The sequence below is a fragment of the Rhinolophus hipposideros genome (genome assembly GCF_964194185.1).
Source record: "Rhinolophus hipposideros genome assembly, chromosome: 1".
NCBI classification, from domain to species: Eukaryota; Metazoa; Chordata; class Mammalia; order Chiroptera; family Rhinolophidae; genus Rhinolophus; species Rhinolophus hipposideros.
In genome coordinates this window covers 16,191,566-16,209,593 of record NC_138047.1, presented here as the reverse complement: position 1 = coordinate 16,209,593, position 18,028 = coordinate 16,191,566, and the positions used below count along the sequence as shown (strand labels likewise).

General features: G+C 36.9%; 1 protein-coding gene across 1 annotated transcript in view; it reads right to left on the bottom strand.

The window, feature by feature from the left end:
• NEBL (nebulette) overlaps positions 1–18,028 on the bottom strand; it is a 105,984-nt gene that overhangs the window by 37,498 nt on the left and 50,458 nt on the right. Inside the window, exons 14-17 of the mRNA XM_081059900.1 lie at positions 7,946–8,056; positions 7,668–7,778; positions 5,401–5,505; positions 1,587–1,679 (exon numbers count right to left, since the gene is read on the bottom strand). Of these exons, the coding sequence (XP_080916026.1) occupies positions 1,587–1,679; positions 5,401–5,505; positions 7,668–7,778; positions 7,946–8,056 (420 nt within the window). The remainder of the gene's footprint in view (positions 1–1,586; positions 1,680–5,400; positions 5,506–7,667; positions 7,779–7,945; positions 8,057–18,028) is intronic.

Here is an 18,028-nt window from a genome sequence, read left to right as displayed (position 1 = left end):
TCTATTGATGGCAAGACACAAGGAGATCACTCTGGGTAGGGCCCAGAGAACAGCATTGTTGATGTAGAGATTATTATAGCCAATTTCTAGTGGATGTAAGTTCGGAGACATAAATCTGACACGGAGATTGTTCATACCCTGCATTCATCCATTTACGAACATGCTAAGTGCTTTACAGATGAGATCGTATTTAATACTCTAGTACCTGTGCTATAAATAACAAAATTGAGGCATGGAGAGGTTGTTGATTTAGAAAGGTTATACAACACATAAGGTCTGGAGCTGGGATGGAAACAACAATCCAGGGTCCATGCTCTTTACCCACTATTCCACTGTTACCCAAATTTCCGCCATTTGCACGTCACTTACCAAATGCCATTTCAGAGCACAACTGTACTGTCATTTATAGTATTATTTTTTCATTTAACTATTATTTTCAAATAAAGTTGTTTTTAAGAGAGTATTATGTTTCTATGATAAATTGAAAACTACCATGTTTCCCCCAAAATAAGACCTAGCCGGACAATCAGCTGTAATGCGTCTTTTGGAGCAAAAATTAATGTGAGACCCAGTCTTATTTTGCTATAATATAAGAACCAATATAATATAATATAATATAATATAATATAATATAATATAATATAATATAATATAATATAATAATACCAGGTCTTATATTAAATTTTGCTCCAAAAGACTCATTAGAGCTGATTGTCTGGCTAGGTCTTATTTTTGGGGAAACATGGTAGTAACCTTTCTTTTTGAAAAAGGGACGCATTAAGACAATTTAATCACTAAGTCAAGAACTGAACATTGGTAGGCCACTAAACAACACAGGGACACTGTGGGACTCCCAAATGTCTCCTTATGACCTAGATCACTTCTTTCTCCACCACCATCTCTTGCCACCCTTCACCCCACGTACCCATCACACTAAGCCTTCTCTTCCTTGAACAAGCCTTTCATTCATATTCAATTTGCTCTGCCAGGAAGGCCCTTCCTCACGAAATCCACCATAAACCTTTATTAATTTTTAACATCTCAGTCAAATGTTACTCTTCCTCCAAGGGTTTTCCTCTCCCACTGACACAGCTTTCCTTCTCTGCATTTCCACAAGACTTTGCAAGAGGAATTATTACTTATTATTAAATGAGATAATATCGCATGTAAAGTACTCAAAAAGCACAGCAAACTCCCAATAAATATTACTTATTGTTATAACACATAAACAATGCATAATTGTTATTTATTCCTATGTCCGTTTCTCCTAGAGACTTTGAGAATATTCACAGCCCTTAACCTTAGGGTGTACCTCACTCATTTTTGAATTCTTCCAAAAGAAGAGCATCATAGGAATTTAATAACATGTTTTTGTTTTTTATTTTAAATAAACAAATGCACGTGAAGCATTGAGCTAGGTATAATAGAGAACAAGGTTGTGTGAAATCTTATCTCCACCTTTCAAGAACTGGCCCTCCTGCAGTGGTATCATTGTCATGACACTTCCCCTATATAAGTGGGAAGCCCTCACTATATGGTGCCAGGCAATAAAAAAGAAAACAATACTTAGAGAAATATGATCACACATTGCTGATGTTCTTCTGGTTTTCTTTAACTCTCTTTAGCTCTGGAGGATCAGAAATGGCTGTTGCCTGTTTTATCTCTTCTTTGTATTTCACCTGCATAATTTATTTTAAAAAATAATGTAAGTTTTATTCAACACAAGGTTTAAAAAACAGTTAAGAATTCTTCATTTGTAACTATTGCATACTTGAATTTTTATAATTCCAACATTAATTTTCCTCAATGAGAACACAAATTTTTATTTTATCTGATACTTTCAGGATTCCTTTTATACACAGTGCGACTAAGTCCATTTCTATTCACCCATCCATCACTGTAGGAGTTTTTTGATTAAAGTAAGCAAACATTGCTTATGGAAATTATTTTTATCATTATGTAGATGCACCAAAAAACCTTGGAGATGATCTTAAGTAATATAATAATTTGTTATTTTCTATCCAAAATGAAGTTTTTATTTATTAATGTTAATTAAATTTTACCATGTATTTAAAGGCAAAAGTCAACTTGCATTACCTACAGAGTCTTGGGAACACTGCTTACCTGACTGAGAGCACTCAAATTATCCAGAATAAGGAAAAAAATAAAAGAAGAGAAAGGGAGACGTGGACGGACATACTAAATGCAAAGGCCTCTGTATCCTGATGTCCATAGAAAAGCCAGAGGCAGAAAGCCAGCAAGTGTCTTCTATATACACACCATGTTATTAAAGCCAACCTATACAGCCTGTCATCCACTTCATTCAAAAGCTTCTCTTTTAAATTTATTTAGAGGAACATCTACTCAACAGATGGTAGTGCCAGTGTACAGTCATGCCTGGGACAAGAAACAGCTCTTTAACTTATGAAATGTTTAGTGATGCCATCACATCAGGTGATAATTTAATGTCTAAAATTGAAGGGATGATTGGAGGATTGGATCCAAGAAAAAAGACACACATACATATTTATATGTATGAAAACATAGGCTAGACTTAAGAGGCACACATTAAAAGTTAACAAAGGGTTAAATCTACCCAAAACCTATTTTAGGAATTACTTGGTAATGTTTAAAATGATTAAGGCCAAAATCTACGTGGACAGTCAAAAAAAAAAAAAGTGGTTCCTAAATATCTCAGGTATCATCTGTGTCTTAGTATCTGTGAATTTAATATGAATAACAATGCTAATATGAATCCAGATCCAAAAGAGTTAAATTGAGAGTACAATGAAACAGGCTACCCCTAAGTAAGATTCAAAAATAGTTCTTAGAGAAAGCTAATAGCTAAATGGCTTGTACTTTGAAGGTGGAAAATGTCGAGATCTTTAAATGTTAGAGAATCGTATCTTGGTTTGACAGATCTAGCTAATCTTGAAAGGGCAACTTTCCATTTGAATACTAAGCAGGAGTTTATGGCCCAACCTCATAGAGATACAGAACTATGCATTTATTGTTTGCTAGAAGAGGCAGTGGGAAGCTGGGAGAAGAAATGATATACTGTACCAGTCTATGCGATTTTCCTCGGGTGAGAAGTTAAACATGATTAAAGATGAACATTTTTGTTTCCCATACGACTCTAAACTAATCAAAATGGCACAGTCATTTCACTGTAGGCAATAGAACTGCATGCTACAGAACATTTATAACATTATATTCCAGTACATTGCGGAGTACATTTCAAATATTATCATTTGAAAGTGAAGGAAACAAACATTTTATACTTCTCTGCCAAATTAATTTCTCTCCCAGACCTGAGTGTTGCCTGCGACAGGCTCCATCCATGGTGGATCAGAACACATTTATAAACCTCATCATTAGACCCCTCTCCTTCTGCTTTCTGCAGGAGATGGCTTCATTCATGCTACAGAGATTTCATTGCACTAGTTTTTCGTAGATTTTTTAATCAATTCATTTTGAAGCATGTTTTACTACAGCATTACTTTGCCTTTCCTACTTTTCATCCACAAATGGCAGGACACGCTAATATTCTAGGATGCCATGTAACTACTAGACTTCCTGACAGATGAGTCGAATCGGGCAGTTCCACTTGGATTAGTTAAAGAAAGGCTCTGCCTCCAAGGATGAAGGGGAAGAGAAAGGTTAAGAAAACGACTTAAAGAAAGAACCTTTTGACTTCCTCAAGAAGAAACTGAATATACTAAATATACATGGAAGAACACCTACTGGGTAAGGATAGCAATTATCCATTATGAATGTCAGGCATCGAATGGAGAAGTTTGTACTTATAACATTAAGCACCTCCTCTACCTTTCCCCCTAGCTCAAAGGGAATTGGAGGGTAAGTTACTTTATAAATTATAGTGAGGGCATACGTTTTTTGTTTGTTTGTTTTTTCCGCTGGAAGCTGGAAGAAATAGAAGGCAAATGGGGCCTTTGAAACCTTCTCTTAAGCACTAAATAAATGTTCTAGGGCCTTTATTTTCCAAGGTAAAATTCCTTTCTTTCAAGTTGTGAAGAGATACTGAAATTACCCTTTTTCTAAAAATTTAACACAGTTATAATTCTATTAAAAAAGATGAAATCTAATCCTAGATTTCATGAGTGTACTATTAAAGAGATGTATCTCTTAGGCAGTATGATATATCAAGATGAAAGGTTCAAGGGGAACCAGGCTACAGTTTTCCTTCTGAAAGTAAGAACTTTGATAGCTGATGAAATAGCATGTCAACAAAGTGAAGAATAAAAGAAAAAGGCAGCCAGTTTGGTAAAGAACAAAAAACATTTATCGAACTTATGTTTGCTTTTGGAAGGATAATTGATGCCATGGAGAACTTAATTCAACATAATTCAGTCTAATTTCCTCATCTTCCACTTATTCATTAACCTCCCCACATCTCTCCGCCTCTAACAACATCCACCCCTCTCAAACACAAAGCAAAACAGAAAACAAAAGTGCTCTACAGAAAAATAGAATAATTATAAGAAAGTCATGAGAACAGAACTACTCCTTCTCTCGACACACAGTAATCCAGTAGGCCCTCATTGGGGTTGGGAGAGTATGATATAAGAGAGGTTTTCTTACAAAAAGGTAGAAATCTGGAATGCTATGGAATCATAGGAGATAAGGGCCAGAATAGCCTATTTCTCTGACCCTGTCTTCCCCAAGACTCCATTTCTTAACACAGCCTGACAATGTAGACCTAGAGGTACCAGCCCAAGGTACCAGAGGGTTAGCATTTGCCAATTTATTAGAAATTAGAAAACATCCCAGAACTCCTCAGACTTAATAGAATCTATATTTTAATGAGACATTTGCTTAACTACTAAACGAGCTAATTCTACATTAAAACACTGACTGTGTGGTCAATTATTATAATTTTAGAATTCAAGTTTATACACCCATTAAACATAGACCCAATCTCTTAATTAACAGTACTGATATAATTCCTATTCCTCAAAATCAAAATGTGAAAGTTTAGAAAGTGGTTACAAACTAGTAAATCCCTAGATATATTATCAGTGCAAATAATCAATGACTAGGAAAGAAATCACTTCATATGACTATTTGCAGCCTCAAGGTAAAATCTATGTGGAAGATTGTGACCTCTTTTCTGAGTGAAATTTTAAAATTCAGTTGAAAATAACTGTAGCCTGTAGCAAAGAAAAAAAATGAGAATATGTAATTCTAATCACAATAATCACAAAATAATCACAATAAATTATAACTTGTAAGACCATTTGATATTCTTATTAAAGAAATAAAGATAATACATGAGATAGGAAATTCAAGTAATGCAACAAAAAGATGATGAGAGGAAAAGATCCTCCTTACAAAATAAAATTTCAAGGAGGCAACTGAAAAGAAATAATGGCTACTCACCGCACTGATGTGTTGTTGAGTTGCTTTAATTCTCTGAATTTCGGGAGTATCTACCACAGTAGAATAGTTAGAAAGCATCTTCTCTGCTTCATCTTTATACTTTTTCTAGACACAGAAACAGTTAACATGAATCTGAAACACTAGTGTGTGTGCGTGTGCATACATGTGCACATGTGCACATGTGAGAGGCACAGAGACAGAGAGAAAAGGGTAATGATACAACCTCCAAGTCTACTACATCCCATGGCTACGTCAGTTATATCTCATGCTTCAAAGCAGTTGTTGATACAATAGCACATATAAAAGGAATACACAAACAGAGTAAGCCAACAGTCTAGGGCGCAGCCTCACCTCTGCTGAGGCAATGGTTCCCACCTCAGTGCATCCACGACCTCGGGAGGGCTTGACCTCTATGCCACCCACTCCTGTGTATAGAATCTACTCTTCCATGCGCAGTCCCATCCCTGTTCAAAGTTGCCTCATAGCTCCCACAAGTAACCTGGCTCTCTATACCTACTTGCTTTCATGCTTCTGGATCTATGTTCTGCTTCCTACTTCAGATAAAGATACATTTGATTAAGGGAAAGGTACTAGTATTTTTGTAGTTGAGATAAAAATCACAATATTCTGTCTACTGAATTACTACTATGAGCTCTGACACAACTTGGGCAATACCTTCTACTAGGACCAGCATTTATATAATACTTACTATGTAATGGGTATTATTCTAAATATTGAACATACATTAGCTCATTCAATTAACCCTGCAAGCAGATACTATCATTATTCCTTCTTACAGACGGGGAAACTCAGTCATTAACTAAGAAGTGTCAGAACTAGGATTTAAAATCAGGCACTCTGATTCCAAAATCAGTAACGTTAACCATCATGGCATACTGTTGCTTGTTAGGAAAGGTAATTATTATTCATGTTGAAATGCACCACAGCATCATTATGTCTTCTAAAGAATTCCACTGAATCCAAAATAATTCATATTCTTTAAAATCAGATGTATCTTTGCATGATACTCAAAAAATCAACACTGTTAAGTCAAAGAAGCAGGAATTCTGACAGGCTCAGGCATTACTTCCTCCAGGAAGCCTTAACTCTTGAATCCTTTACTTTCTGGTAGTGGATATCATGGTTTGTAATACTCTATTTGCATGGGTGTTTGATTATTAGATTAGCCTGGAGTTTCCCAAGGGCAAAACCGTATCTAATTTTGCAGGTAAACAGGTGCTCAGGAAGTATTTGCTGAATGAATGAATGAGCTTTGTATTCTTGAGACAGCAACTTCTCTCCAGTGACTCAAATCACCATTTGTCTGTTTCAGATATTTCCCTAGGATATGAGTTCAGTGGATAGAGTTAGCGCCAACGTGCTAGTTCACGTGCCCCCATGACACACCATGACAGATGAATATGAACTTCAGGACCATGCCACCTTCTGTGTCATTCAAGAAGGGTGAGAAGCGGACAACTCCTTTGATATTTGACTCTCCTATCTAGATACTCATTTTGAACCAGCATTTATTTAAACTCTTCGCTTATGGTTTAGTCAGAATTTTAACAATTTGGGTAAAATTTTGTTAGAAGCTATTTTCAACATAAATCCCATTAACTGAATCTAATTCCTTGGTCAGTATTCCATAACCATTTCTTTTTCATTTTCCTTTACTAGTTTTGCCCAAATCAGATTTTAATTCTTTTTCTATTAAATATTTTATTTTGTGGTCATAATTTCTCCCATATCGTTTTTCTAGAGGATGTGACAGGTATTTGGCAGATTAAATTTTACCACGAAAACATAATTCTTAATTTTTAGTTAATATTCACTTTCACTTTACACCTTGTGCAGTTTTATTCACTCTTAGTTTTAGTTGAAGCTGATTATTTTAATGATAATATTCATTATAAAATGGGTAAAACACAACTCATTTGTCATCTTATTTTTGTAGTGTGAACATTAAAGTCAAGTGTCCCATAGCATTAAAAAAAAAAAAAAAAAGGTCAAAATGTCCTTGGACTCCAAACAGGGGTCCCCTAACAGAGGAGCTCTGACATTGAATAATGTCTGTTGAATTGAATCTGCAGCAGTTGTCCCTTTTACTAACGAGGCTAATTATCTTTGGCCAGTGGTTCTTTTACAATAGAGCACACTGACTTTGAATACAGTGTGCCCAAAAAGGTATCAATCATAGAACACAGAAACACATGATGACTGGGTATCAGAATACATCCTTCTGAGCACCTTCATTTTCTACCAACCTGGCTATATATTTCAGATGCCCTCTTGGCTCGAAGCATATCGGGAATGTCCATGCTCACTTGCATTCCTTTCCCTCTGATTTCAGTTTCTAAGTCTTTCTTATATTCTTTCTAAAAGAACAGAAAATGATCTTCAGAGCTTTGCATAACTTCCCATAGCAATGTAGATATTCATGTGTTTGAATCTCAAAGCTACACATGTGGAAATACCATTTATATGCTTTCTATATATAGTTCAATGTGTTTGTTTTAAATTTTGTACGTCATTCATTTCTTACCTGGCTGGCCATTTCCGATGCTTTCTTAGCTCTCTGGATATCAAGAGTGTCTGTGCTCACCTGCATGCCCTTCCCTTTAATTTCAGTCTCCAGATCTCTTTTATAGTCTTTCTGTAGAAAATAAAACATGAAATTAGGGCTCTAAAATAATTTGAAAAACTTGAGGTCATTTCAAAGTCAGGATCATGACTTTTGGAGATAAGCTGGACATTTATTTTATTTATTTGTTCTTTTATTTCCATAGAACTATAAAATTTTAACTTGTGGTAGAAACATGACTTGGAATGACTTACTTACAAGTAGTCAGAGGCTTTTTTCCCTACTAATTTGAATTAAGAAAGAGAACAGAGGAGTAATGTCATAAAAATGGCAGTGTAAGGTGAGCCTCTTCAAATCTCCCCGAGAATTTACAACAAATTGGACAACTATAACTTTACAAAGGATTCCCTGCACAGCAGACAGGCAAGACGAAGAGGCCCACTACTGAAATCACCTAAAGGTGTGCAAATTGCGTGAGCGTGGGAGGAAGGAAGGGAGAAGTGCAGAGACGGAGATGGGGCCACGTGGGCACAGGACGCAGAACTAGCTCAGTGCTCCCAGATCCCTGCATTCTGGAATAACCACAGCTGTGAGAGAGGAAAGAATTCAGACTGCTAGGGATCCGCTTATGGCCCACAGGGCTGAGGGGACAGTATATAACATGGCTGAACCCAACGCTCACAGCAGAGACCTAGGAGCAAAGAAAACAGTGGTTTAAGCCCTCACTGCCGAGCAGAGAACGAAGCCTTAGGCACTGAGACTAGCCGCCCCCTCCCCACCCTCCCAGAGCTCGCCCCGCCCCCACCTGCGAGGTGCTAGAAGCAGAACAGTAACAGTGTGAGATCAAAAGAACAAAATATTTGCAGTTCTGAGAACTGTGGTCCACAGACACGAACTCGCAGACCAACTAATTCTGGCAAAGGGATGGAAGCTGTGGAAGCAGGACTGGCTGTGGTGGTGGTCGCTGCCATTGCTCCGGGCCACCTCTCACAACTCACCCGGCCCCTGGCCCCACCTATCTGGGCGGATCACTGCAGGAGTAAACAGAGCTGCTGAAACACATCAGCTCTGAATCTGGTGAAGGAAGAGCTTTTGAACTTCAGAAGCTCTCCATATCCCCCACGGAGGCGGTGCCCTATGACCCAGGTGAACTGTTCACATAGGAGAAGCCTGCCTCCAGGGAATCCCACCATGGTATAAGAAGCCGGAATAGTACAGAGAAAATATAACCCTACAGTGTGAGAGAGAATAAAAGGCTGCAGTCAGAGAGAAAATAAAACATGCTACCAATACCTGCTGGAAAACAAAAGAAAGACCTCTGTCTATCAAACTGTTGCAGAACCCACTCCTGCAGATGTCTATGAAGAGAATAAATCATTAATTGCCATGAATAACCAAGGCAACAAGACAGCTCAGAAAGAAAGTGAAAAGTCTCCAGAAAATGAACTTAAAGATATGGAAATATGTGACTTAAATGACAGAGAATTCAAGATTGCAGTTCTGAAAAAAACTCAACGAGATCCAAGAAAACACAGACAGGCAGTTTAATGAACTCAGAAACACAAAGACCAAAATGGACATTTTACCAAAGAGATTGAAATTTTAAAAAAGAACCAAATAAAATTTCTGGAGATTAAGAACTCAATAAAAGAAATGAAGAATGAAATAGCCAGCTTACGAAGTAGAGTTGACCAGATAGAGGAAAGAATCAGTGACATCAAAGATAGAAATCTGGAAATGACATAGATGGAAGAAGAGACTTGAGACCTAAAAGAAATGAAAGAACTCTACAAGAACTTTCTGACTCCATCAAAAAAGGCAATCTAAGAATAATGGGCATAACAAAAGGAGAAGAAAGAGAAAAAACAGAGTATATTCAAACAAATAGTCGATGAGAACTTCCCAAACTTGTGGAAAGAACTGGATCGCCGAATCCAAGGAGCAAACAGAACACCTAATTACCTCAACCCCAACAGGCCTTCTCCAAGGCACATTGTTGTGAAACTGTCAAAAATCAACGACAAAGAAAGAATCCTCAAGGCAGCCAGGGAAAAGAAGACGGTAACCTCCAATGGAAAGCCCATTAGGATATCATCAGATTTTTCAGCAGAAACTCTACAAGCCAGGAGGGAGTGGAACGAAATATTCAAACTATTGAAAGACATAAATTATGAGCCAAGAATAATATATCCAGCAAAGGTATTCTTTAGATATGAAGGAGGAAAAAAGACCTTTCCACACATACAGACGCTGAGGGAATTTTCTAACACACGACCTGCACTATAAGAAAACTGAAAGAGGCTATTCAACCAGCATCTATAGGGATAATTTGTGGCAACGAAAACATAAAAGGAGGTAGAGTAAAGGACTGAACCAGAATATGGGAATGGAGAAAGTAAGCGTGCTGAAGAAAATGTAATACCCTAAATATCAAACTTTCTTTTACATAAACTTAATGGTAACCACTCAAAAAAAATCCAGAACTGAAATATATAATGTAATAAAAGAAGAAACAGAGGGAAACATCATAGAATACCACCACACTGAAATAATAGACAACAACAAAAAGGCAAAAAAACAATGGAGACATAGTCTTACCAGAAAACTAAAGATAGAATGATAGGAAATCCTCACATGTCAATAATCACCCTAAATGTAAATGGACTGAACTTACCAATAAAAAGGCACAGAGTAACAGATCAGATCAAAAAACTAAGCCTTACCATATGCTGCCTCCAAGAGACATATCTCAGCTACAAGAACAAACATAGACTCAAAGGGTGTAAATTGACACTCCAAGCAAATGGTATCCAGAGAAAAATCAGGTGTAGCCATACGGATATCAGATGAAACAGACTTTAGGATAAAACGGACTTTAGGAAACGGACATTTCATAATGGTAAAGGGGACTATCCAACAAGAACACATAACAATCATCAATATTTATGCCCCCAATCAGGGAGCACCAAAATATACCAACCAACTACTAACAGAACTAAAGAGAGAAATTGACCAAAACACAATTATAGTAGGGGACCTAAATGCATCATTGACAGCTATGGATAGATCATCCAAACAGAAAATAAATAAATAGCAGCCCTAAATGACACATTAGATGAAATGGACATAATTGACATTTATAGAGCACTTCATCCTAAATCATCAGTTTTAGGTGTACATGGAACATTTTCAAGGATAGACCATATATTGGGACATAAAACTAGCCTCAGCAAGTTTAAGTAGATTAGAATCATACCAAGCATATTCTATGATCACAAGGCTTTGAAATTGGATATCAATTGCAAAAAGAAAACAGGAAAAATCACAAAAACGTAGAAATTAAACAACATATTTTTAAAGAATGACTGGGTCAAAAAAGAAGAGGAGAGATCAAAAGATACATAGAAACAAATGAGAATGAAAATACATCCTACCAAAATTTTGGGGATGCAGGGAAAGCAGTTTTAAGAGGGAAATTTATATCATTACAGGCCAATCTCAAGAAACAAGAAAAAATCCAAATAAATAACCTCAAGTTACACCTTAAAGAACTAGAAAAAGAAGAACAAATGAAACCCAAGGTCAGCAGAAGAAGGAAATAATAAAAATCAGAGCAGAACTAAATGAAATAGAGAACAAAAGACAATAGAAAAAATTAATGTGACAAAGAACTGGGTCTTTGAAAAGATTAATAAAATTCACAAACCCTTGGCGAGACTCACTAAGATAAAAAGAAAACAGACACTAATAAACAAAATCAGAAATGAAAGAGGGGAAGTTACCATGGATACCACAGAAATACAAAGGATCATCCAAGAATACTATGAGGGACTATATGCAACCAAATTCAATAACCTAGAAGAAATGGACAAGTTCTTAGAAACATATAGCCTTCCAAGGCTGAATCAGGAAGAATTGGAAAATCTAAATAGACTGATCACCAGTAAGGAAATTGAATCAGTCATCCGAAACCTTCCCAAAAGCGAAAGTCCGGAACCAGATGGCTTCACAAGTGAATTCTACCAAACCTTCAAAGAGGATTTAATACCAGTCCTACTCAAACTCTTCCAAAAACTTAAAGAAGAGACAATACTCCCTACCTCATTTTCTGAGGCCAGCATTAACCTAATACCAAAACCTGGTAAGGACAACACAAAAAAAGAAAACTACAGACCTATATCTCTGATGAATACAGATGCAAAAATCCTAAACAAAATTGAGGCAAATCGAATGTAAGAATGCATTAAAAAGATTATTCATCACGACCAAGTGGGGTTCATCCCAGGGGCACAAGGATGGTTCAACATACGCAAATCCATCAATGTGATACATCACATAAATAAAATAAAGGACAAAAATCATATGATTATATCAATTGATGCAGAAAAAAAAACATTTGAGAAGATACAACATCAATTTATGATTAAAACACTTGATAAAACATAAGGTATAGAAGCAAAATAGGTATAGAAGGAAAATTTGCCATATATGACAAACCCTCAGCTAATCTCATAATTAACGGTGAAAAACTGAAGCCCTTTGTTCTACGTTCAGGAACACAACAGGGCTGCCCCCTAACACCTCTGCTTTTTTTCAACATACTGTTGGAAGTGCTCGCCGGAGTAATTAGGCAAGACAAAGAAATAAAAGGCATCCAAATTGGGAATGAAGTTAAATTGTCACTCTTTGCAGATGACATGATGCTATATATAGAAAACCCTAAAGACTCTACCAAAAAGCTGTTAGAAATAATAAACAAATACAGTCAAGTTGCTGGCTACAAAATCAATGTACAAAAGTCCATTGCATTCCTATATACTAACAATAAAATCTCAGAAAAAGAAATAAAAAAACAATTCCTTTTGCAATTGCAACAAAAAGAATAAAATACCTAGGAATAAACTTAACCAAGGATGTGAAAGACCTATATGCTGAAAACTATAAGACATTTTTTAAAGAAATTGAAGAAGACACAAAGAAATGGAAAGACAGTCCGTGTTCATGGATTGGAAGAATCAACATAGTTAAAATGGTCGTATTACCCAAAGCAATATACAGATTTAGTGCCATCCCAATGGCATTTTTTAAAGAAATAGAACAAAAAAATCATCAGATTTGTTCGGAACTACAAAAGACCCTGGATAGCCAAAGCAATCTTAAGAAAAAAGAACAATGCTGAAGGTATCGCACTCCCTGACTTTAGCTTGTACTATAGGGCAACAATAATCAAAACAGCATGGTATTGACAGAAAAACAGACACGCAGACCACTGGAATAGAATTGAGAACCCAGAAATAAAACCACATAAATATGGACAGATAATTTTTGACAAAGAAGCTAAAAACATACAATGGAGAGAAGACAGCCTCTTCAATAAATGGTGCTGGCAGAATTGGAAAGCCATGTGCAAAAAAATGAAACTGGACTGCTATCTGTCACCATGTACCAAAATTAATTTAAAATGGATCAAAGACTTAAGCATAAGACCTGAAACAACGAACTGCATAGAAGAAAACATAGGTACTAAACTTATGGACCTTGGGTTCAAAGAGCATTTTATGAATTTGACTCCAATGGCAAGGGAAGTAAAAGCTAAAATAAATGAATCGGACTATATTAAACTTAAAAGCTTCTGCACAGCAAAATAAACCATCAAAAAAATAAAGAGGCAACCAACTGAATGGGAGAAGATTTGTGCAAACAATGCCTCCAATAAGGGGCTAATATCCAAAATATACAAGGAACTCATACAACTCAACAACAAAAAAACAACACAATTGAAAAATGAGCAGAGGACCTGAAGAGTCATTTCTCCAAAGAGGACATATAAATGGCAAATAAACATATGAAAAAATGCTCAACATCATTAATTATCAGAGAAATGCAAATAAAAACCACAATGAGATATCACCTCACCCCAGTCAGAATGGCTATCATCAACAAGACAAATAGTAACAAGTGTTGGAGAGGCTGTGGAGAAAAAGGAACCCTCCTACACTGTTGGTGGGAATGCAGACTGGTGCAGCCATTATGGAAGGCAGTGTGGAGGTCCCTCAAAAATTTACGAATAGAATTACCATATGACCCAGTAATCCCTCTCGTGGGTATCTACCCAAAAAACTCTGAAAACATTTCTCCATAAAGACACGTGTGCTCCAATGTTCATTGCAGCTTTGTTTACGGTGGCCAAGACATGGAACCAACCAAAATGTCCTTCGATAGATGAATGGATAAAGAAGTTGTGTTATATATACACAATGGAATACTATTCGGCAGTAAGAAAAAATGAAATAGGACCATTTGTGACCCCATGGATGGATCTTGAGATTATAATGCTAAGACAAATAAGTCAGACAGAAAAGCAGAGAACCATATGATTTCACTGATATGTGGTATATAAACCAAAAACAACAAAATAACAAGAGAAACAACTGAAAGAACAAAAACTCATAGACATAGACAATAGTTTAGGGGTTACCAGAGGGTAAGGGGGGTAGAGCGGGGCTCTAGAAGAGGGTAAACAGGGTCTAATATATGGTGATGGAAAGAGAACTGATTCTGGGTGGTGAATACACAATGGGATTTATAGATGATGTATTACAGAGTTGTATTTTTGAAACCTATGTAACTTTACTAACAATTGTCGTCGCAATAAACTTTAAGGAAAAAAAGAGAAAGAGAACAGAGTTGGCCCAGGGCAAGTTTTTATATTTCAATACGATAAAATTGATAAATATGTAACTCAGTTGATGAATATCAATAAAAAGGGGTTATAAAATTGTCGCTTTTCACTTTGCAGTGAGTAGTTGCTGACCGCTTTCCTGGAATTTGACCCTTTTTTCCCTTCATCAGTTCCCTGACTTCCCACTGGGCTCCTCACTGCTCTCCCATTGTACACCACTTAGCTTGAGTGAGATGACCCAACCTGATGGACTTAACTCAATCATCACTCCCCATTCCTGGCCCTTCATGGTTGGCTCGAGGATAGGTGCTTTTATTACACGAAACAGCAAGAGATTTTCATTTCCTCCTGGACGTGGATGGAGAAAGAAGCAGCCCCAGGAGCTGCATATGCATCTTTGCAAACAGGAGAAGGAAGCCTGCCTAAGAACTGAAAGATCGAAACTGAAACTGAATTGCACTGTTTGAGTCTTAGATCAAGCCACGTGGAAGAATTCCTCTACTGTTTAGTAGAACAATAAATCATCTGCTTTTGAGAGCCAGCTTGAGTTGGATTATCTGTTCCTTACAAAATGTCAAAATGACACAGACGCAAATGTCTTAATGAAAAAGGCTCTTGTCTCATTTTAAAACTATTAATTATAAAATTCAACTCTACACTTACAAATTGTACACTTTTCTGGATGCATGTTACTCTTAAATGGAAAGTATTATTAAAAGAAAAAAACTACTGATCATAGCTAATTGCATTTCTTCCAAAACAGTTATTTCCTATTGTGTTGACATACTCTAGATTTGTAGATTACCTCTTTAAAAGTAAATGTTGTCTTGCTTATTTGTGATGTTCTAAATTTAGCGAATAGTCATAAACAAAAACCTCAATTTCAGAGAAATATTATATTTTTCCCTATTTACTGCACATAAATCTGCCCGTTTTCACTGACTTAGATGCTCAGTTTCACTTTTTTGAACAAAAGTTCTAGTAATAATATTTAACTTTCTAAACAATAACACTTAATTATTACTCTGCCTGTAAAAAGCTCCAAGATTTTAGTAAGCCTCTTAAGGCCCCAAAACAAAACACTTCATTTGAAGGACAATATACGTAAGCAGTGAGGTACTAATCATAAACGGCCACCAAAGTCCCACAGTAGCAAGGATGTCATTTAATTCTCCAATATGAACTATCAAATCTAAAAGCGTTCTAAAACCCATGAATAGACTACGTAGGACACCAATTGCATCAGTTATTTTTGACGCATACTGAAACATCCGAAAACTTAGAAGGCTTAAAACAACATTATGACATCTACGTTTCCAGACTGCAAGCCCCAATGCACACTTCCTTTTACAGCCTCTGCCTGAATCATGTTTGCTAATATCTCATTGGTTAAAGAAAATCACATGGCGAAGCCCCTACGTACTGGAAGTTTTGACTATTGGGGATCATTCATGTAACAATACACCACAGTGACTTTACTTATAAAAATAAACTTTGTACTATGGCACAATCCCAAACTCTAGTTGAAAAGGATTTGAGAGCCTGTCTTTTGGGCAAAATGGGACATGGTTATGATTATATGATTACAAAGATAATAGTATCACAAAATTGGTTTGGGTTGCATGTAACCATAGTACAGCTGACTCCTCTAGGCCTGTTTTTCCCTAAGTTCTCAGTAACTAAGTTTGCACCATTTTCCTAGTACATAGTCCCAAGGTACATACAGAAACCTAAATCAGCATATCATTGAATAAACTAATCTATTATCATACTAAAAAAAGAACGACATTCCAACTTTTCATAAAAGTAGTATGTTGTAGAAGCCTGCCCTTAGGTAAAAGTGTGAAACACAAAATAATATTTCTGTTCTTTCCACATTCTGTTCTCCAGCGAGAAGATGCTTTCTTTCGGCTTCAACTCTCAGTCCCATGAAGATGATTTTGAAAACTCTTCTCCTCCCTCAAATTCCCCACTCCCACCCCCATACGCCAATTCAGTACCTTGAACTAACCCTGGATGTCACTCCTCCTCATAATAACAAAAATTTCAGAGAATTATGAGTAGTGATTTGATAGTTACTGAGTAGATAGTTACTCAGAAGCCCCAGGAGACCACCATAAAAAAGAACTATGAAATCTACAACATGAATGACAAGAAATAGTGCAAGAAAGAACCAACCACGCAAAGACTAAGGGAAGGGCTTTCAGGAAGAGAACAGAGCTGTAGAGAGACCCTAAAACCTGCGGGGGTGCAGACTGGAAGCCTGGGAGGCCAGAGCACAATGAACAAGGGAAGAAGAAGAGCAGGAGGGGGCTTTGAGCACCAGAGCAAGGAGTATGGCGTCTGCACTGGACATAACTGGAAACCACTCAGCAGTTTTTAGTCAGAGGAGTAACACAGTTTAATTCTTCAAGGGTTGCTCTGGCTGCTGGGCAGAGAATGGATTCTACGAGGACAAAACAAAAGCAGAATTCTGGTCAGGGAGCTACTGTAATGATCCAGGTAATAAATAGAGATGGTAGCTTTGACTAGGGTAGAGAGAAGGAAATGGATTTAGGAAACCATTATGGAAGTGGAGTCAATAAAACTTTTTGACAAGAGGAATCAAAGTGATATCTGGGATTTCATTGATGCCATTTGCTAAGAAGGGGTTAGAAGAGGGAAGCAAATCCAAGGAATAATTAAGGGTTCTGGTTTCAGCATCCCTGTTATATTGTATATGTCATTTACATGGGGTAAAGCCTATGAGACATCAAAAGGCAAATGGTTGCATATTCACATGCAAATTAAGAACACTTAACTTTTCTGTAAGAATGAGATAGAACTATTTGAAGTAGCATGGGAAAAAGGTCTGCAATATGTAGTGAGGAAAGCAAGCACATAACAAAGTTCATGGTATTTAAGTTTTTTAAGTCTGTGTGCGCACAAATGTATGTTCACCTATATATACGTAAATATAGATCTGGAAGGCTCTACAACACATTTATAACAATGACTATCTCTCAGGAGAAGAAAAGAATTAGGGACAGGGTGAAAGCAGGTTTTTAAACACTTGTTCGGCATGTGCCACGCCCCTCCCCGCCATTTCTAAATAGAACTCCTATTCATCAAGAATTCTATGTCATCCCCAGTTTCTTTATCTAAACTATTTAAGGCCATCCCATCCCTCTGGCCAGTACCTAACCCTGGGGATGTAGGCAGATCCCCACACAGCAGTAACTCCCCTGGCAGTTAGTCAGCTACCTCCACCCTCCAGATAGCCAGGGTGGGAGTTACTCCTGAGACAGCTCTTCCTAACTGTAAGTGTCACATTATAGCTCTCAGAGTAGTCCCCACTGAAGCCTCTCCCGAATCAGCCTTGA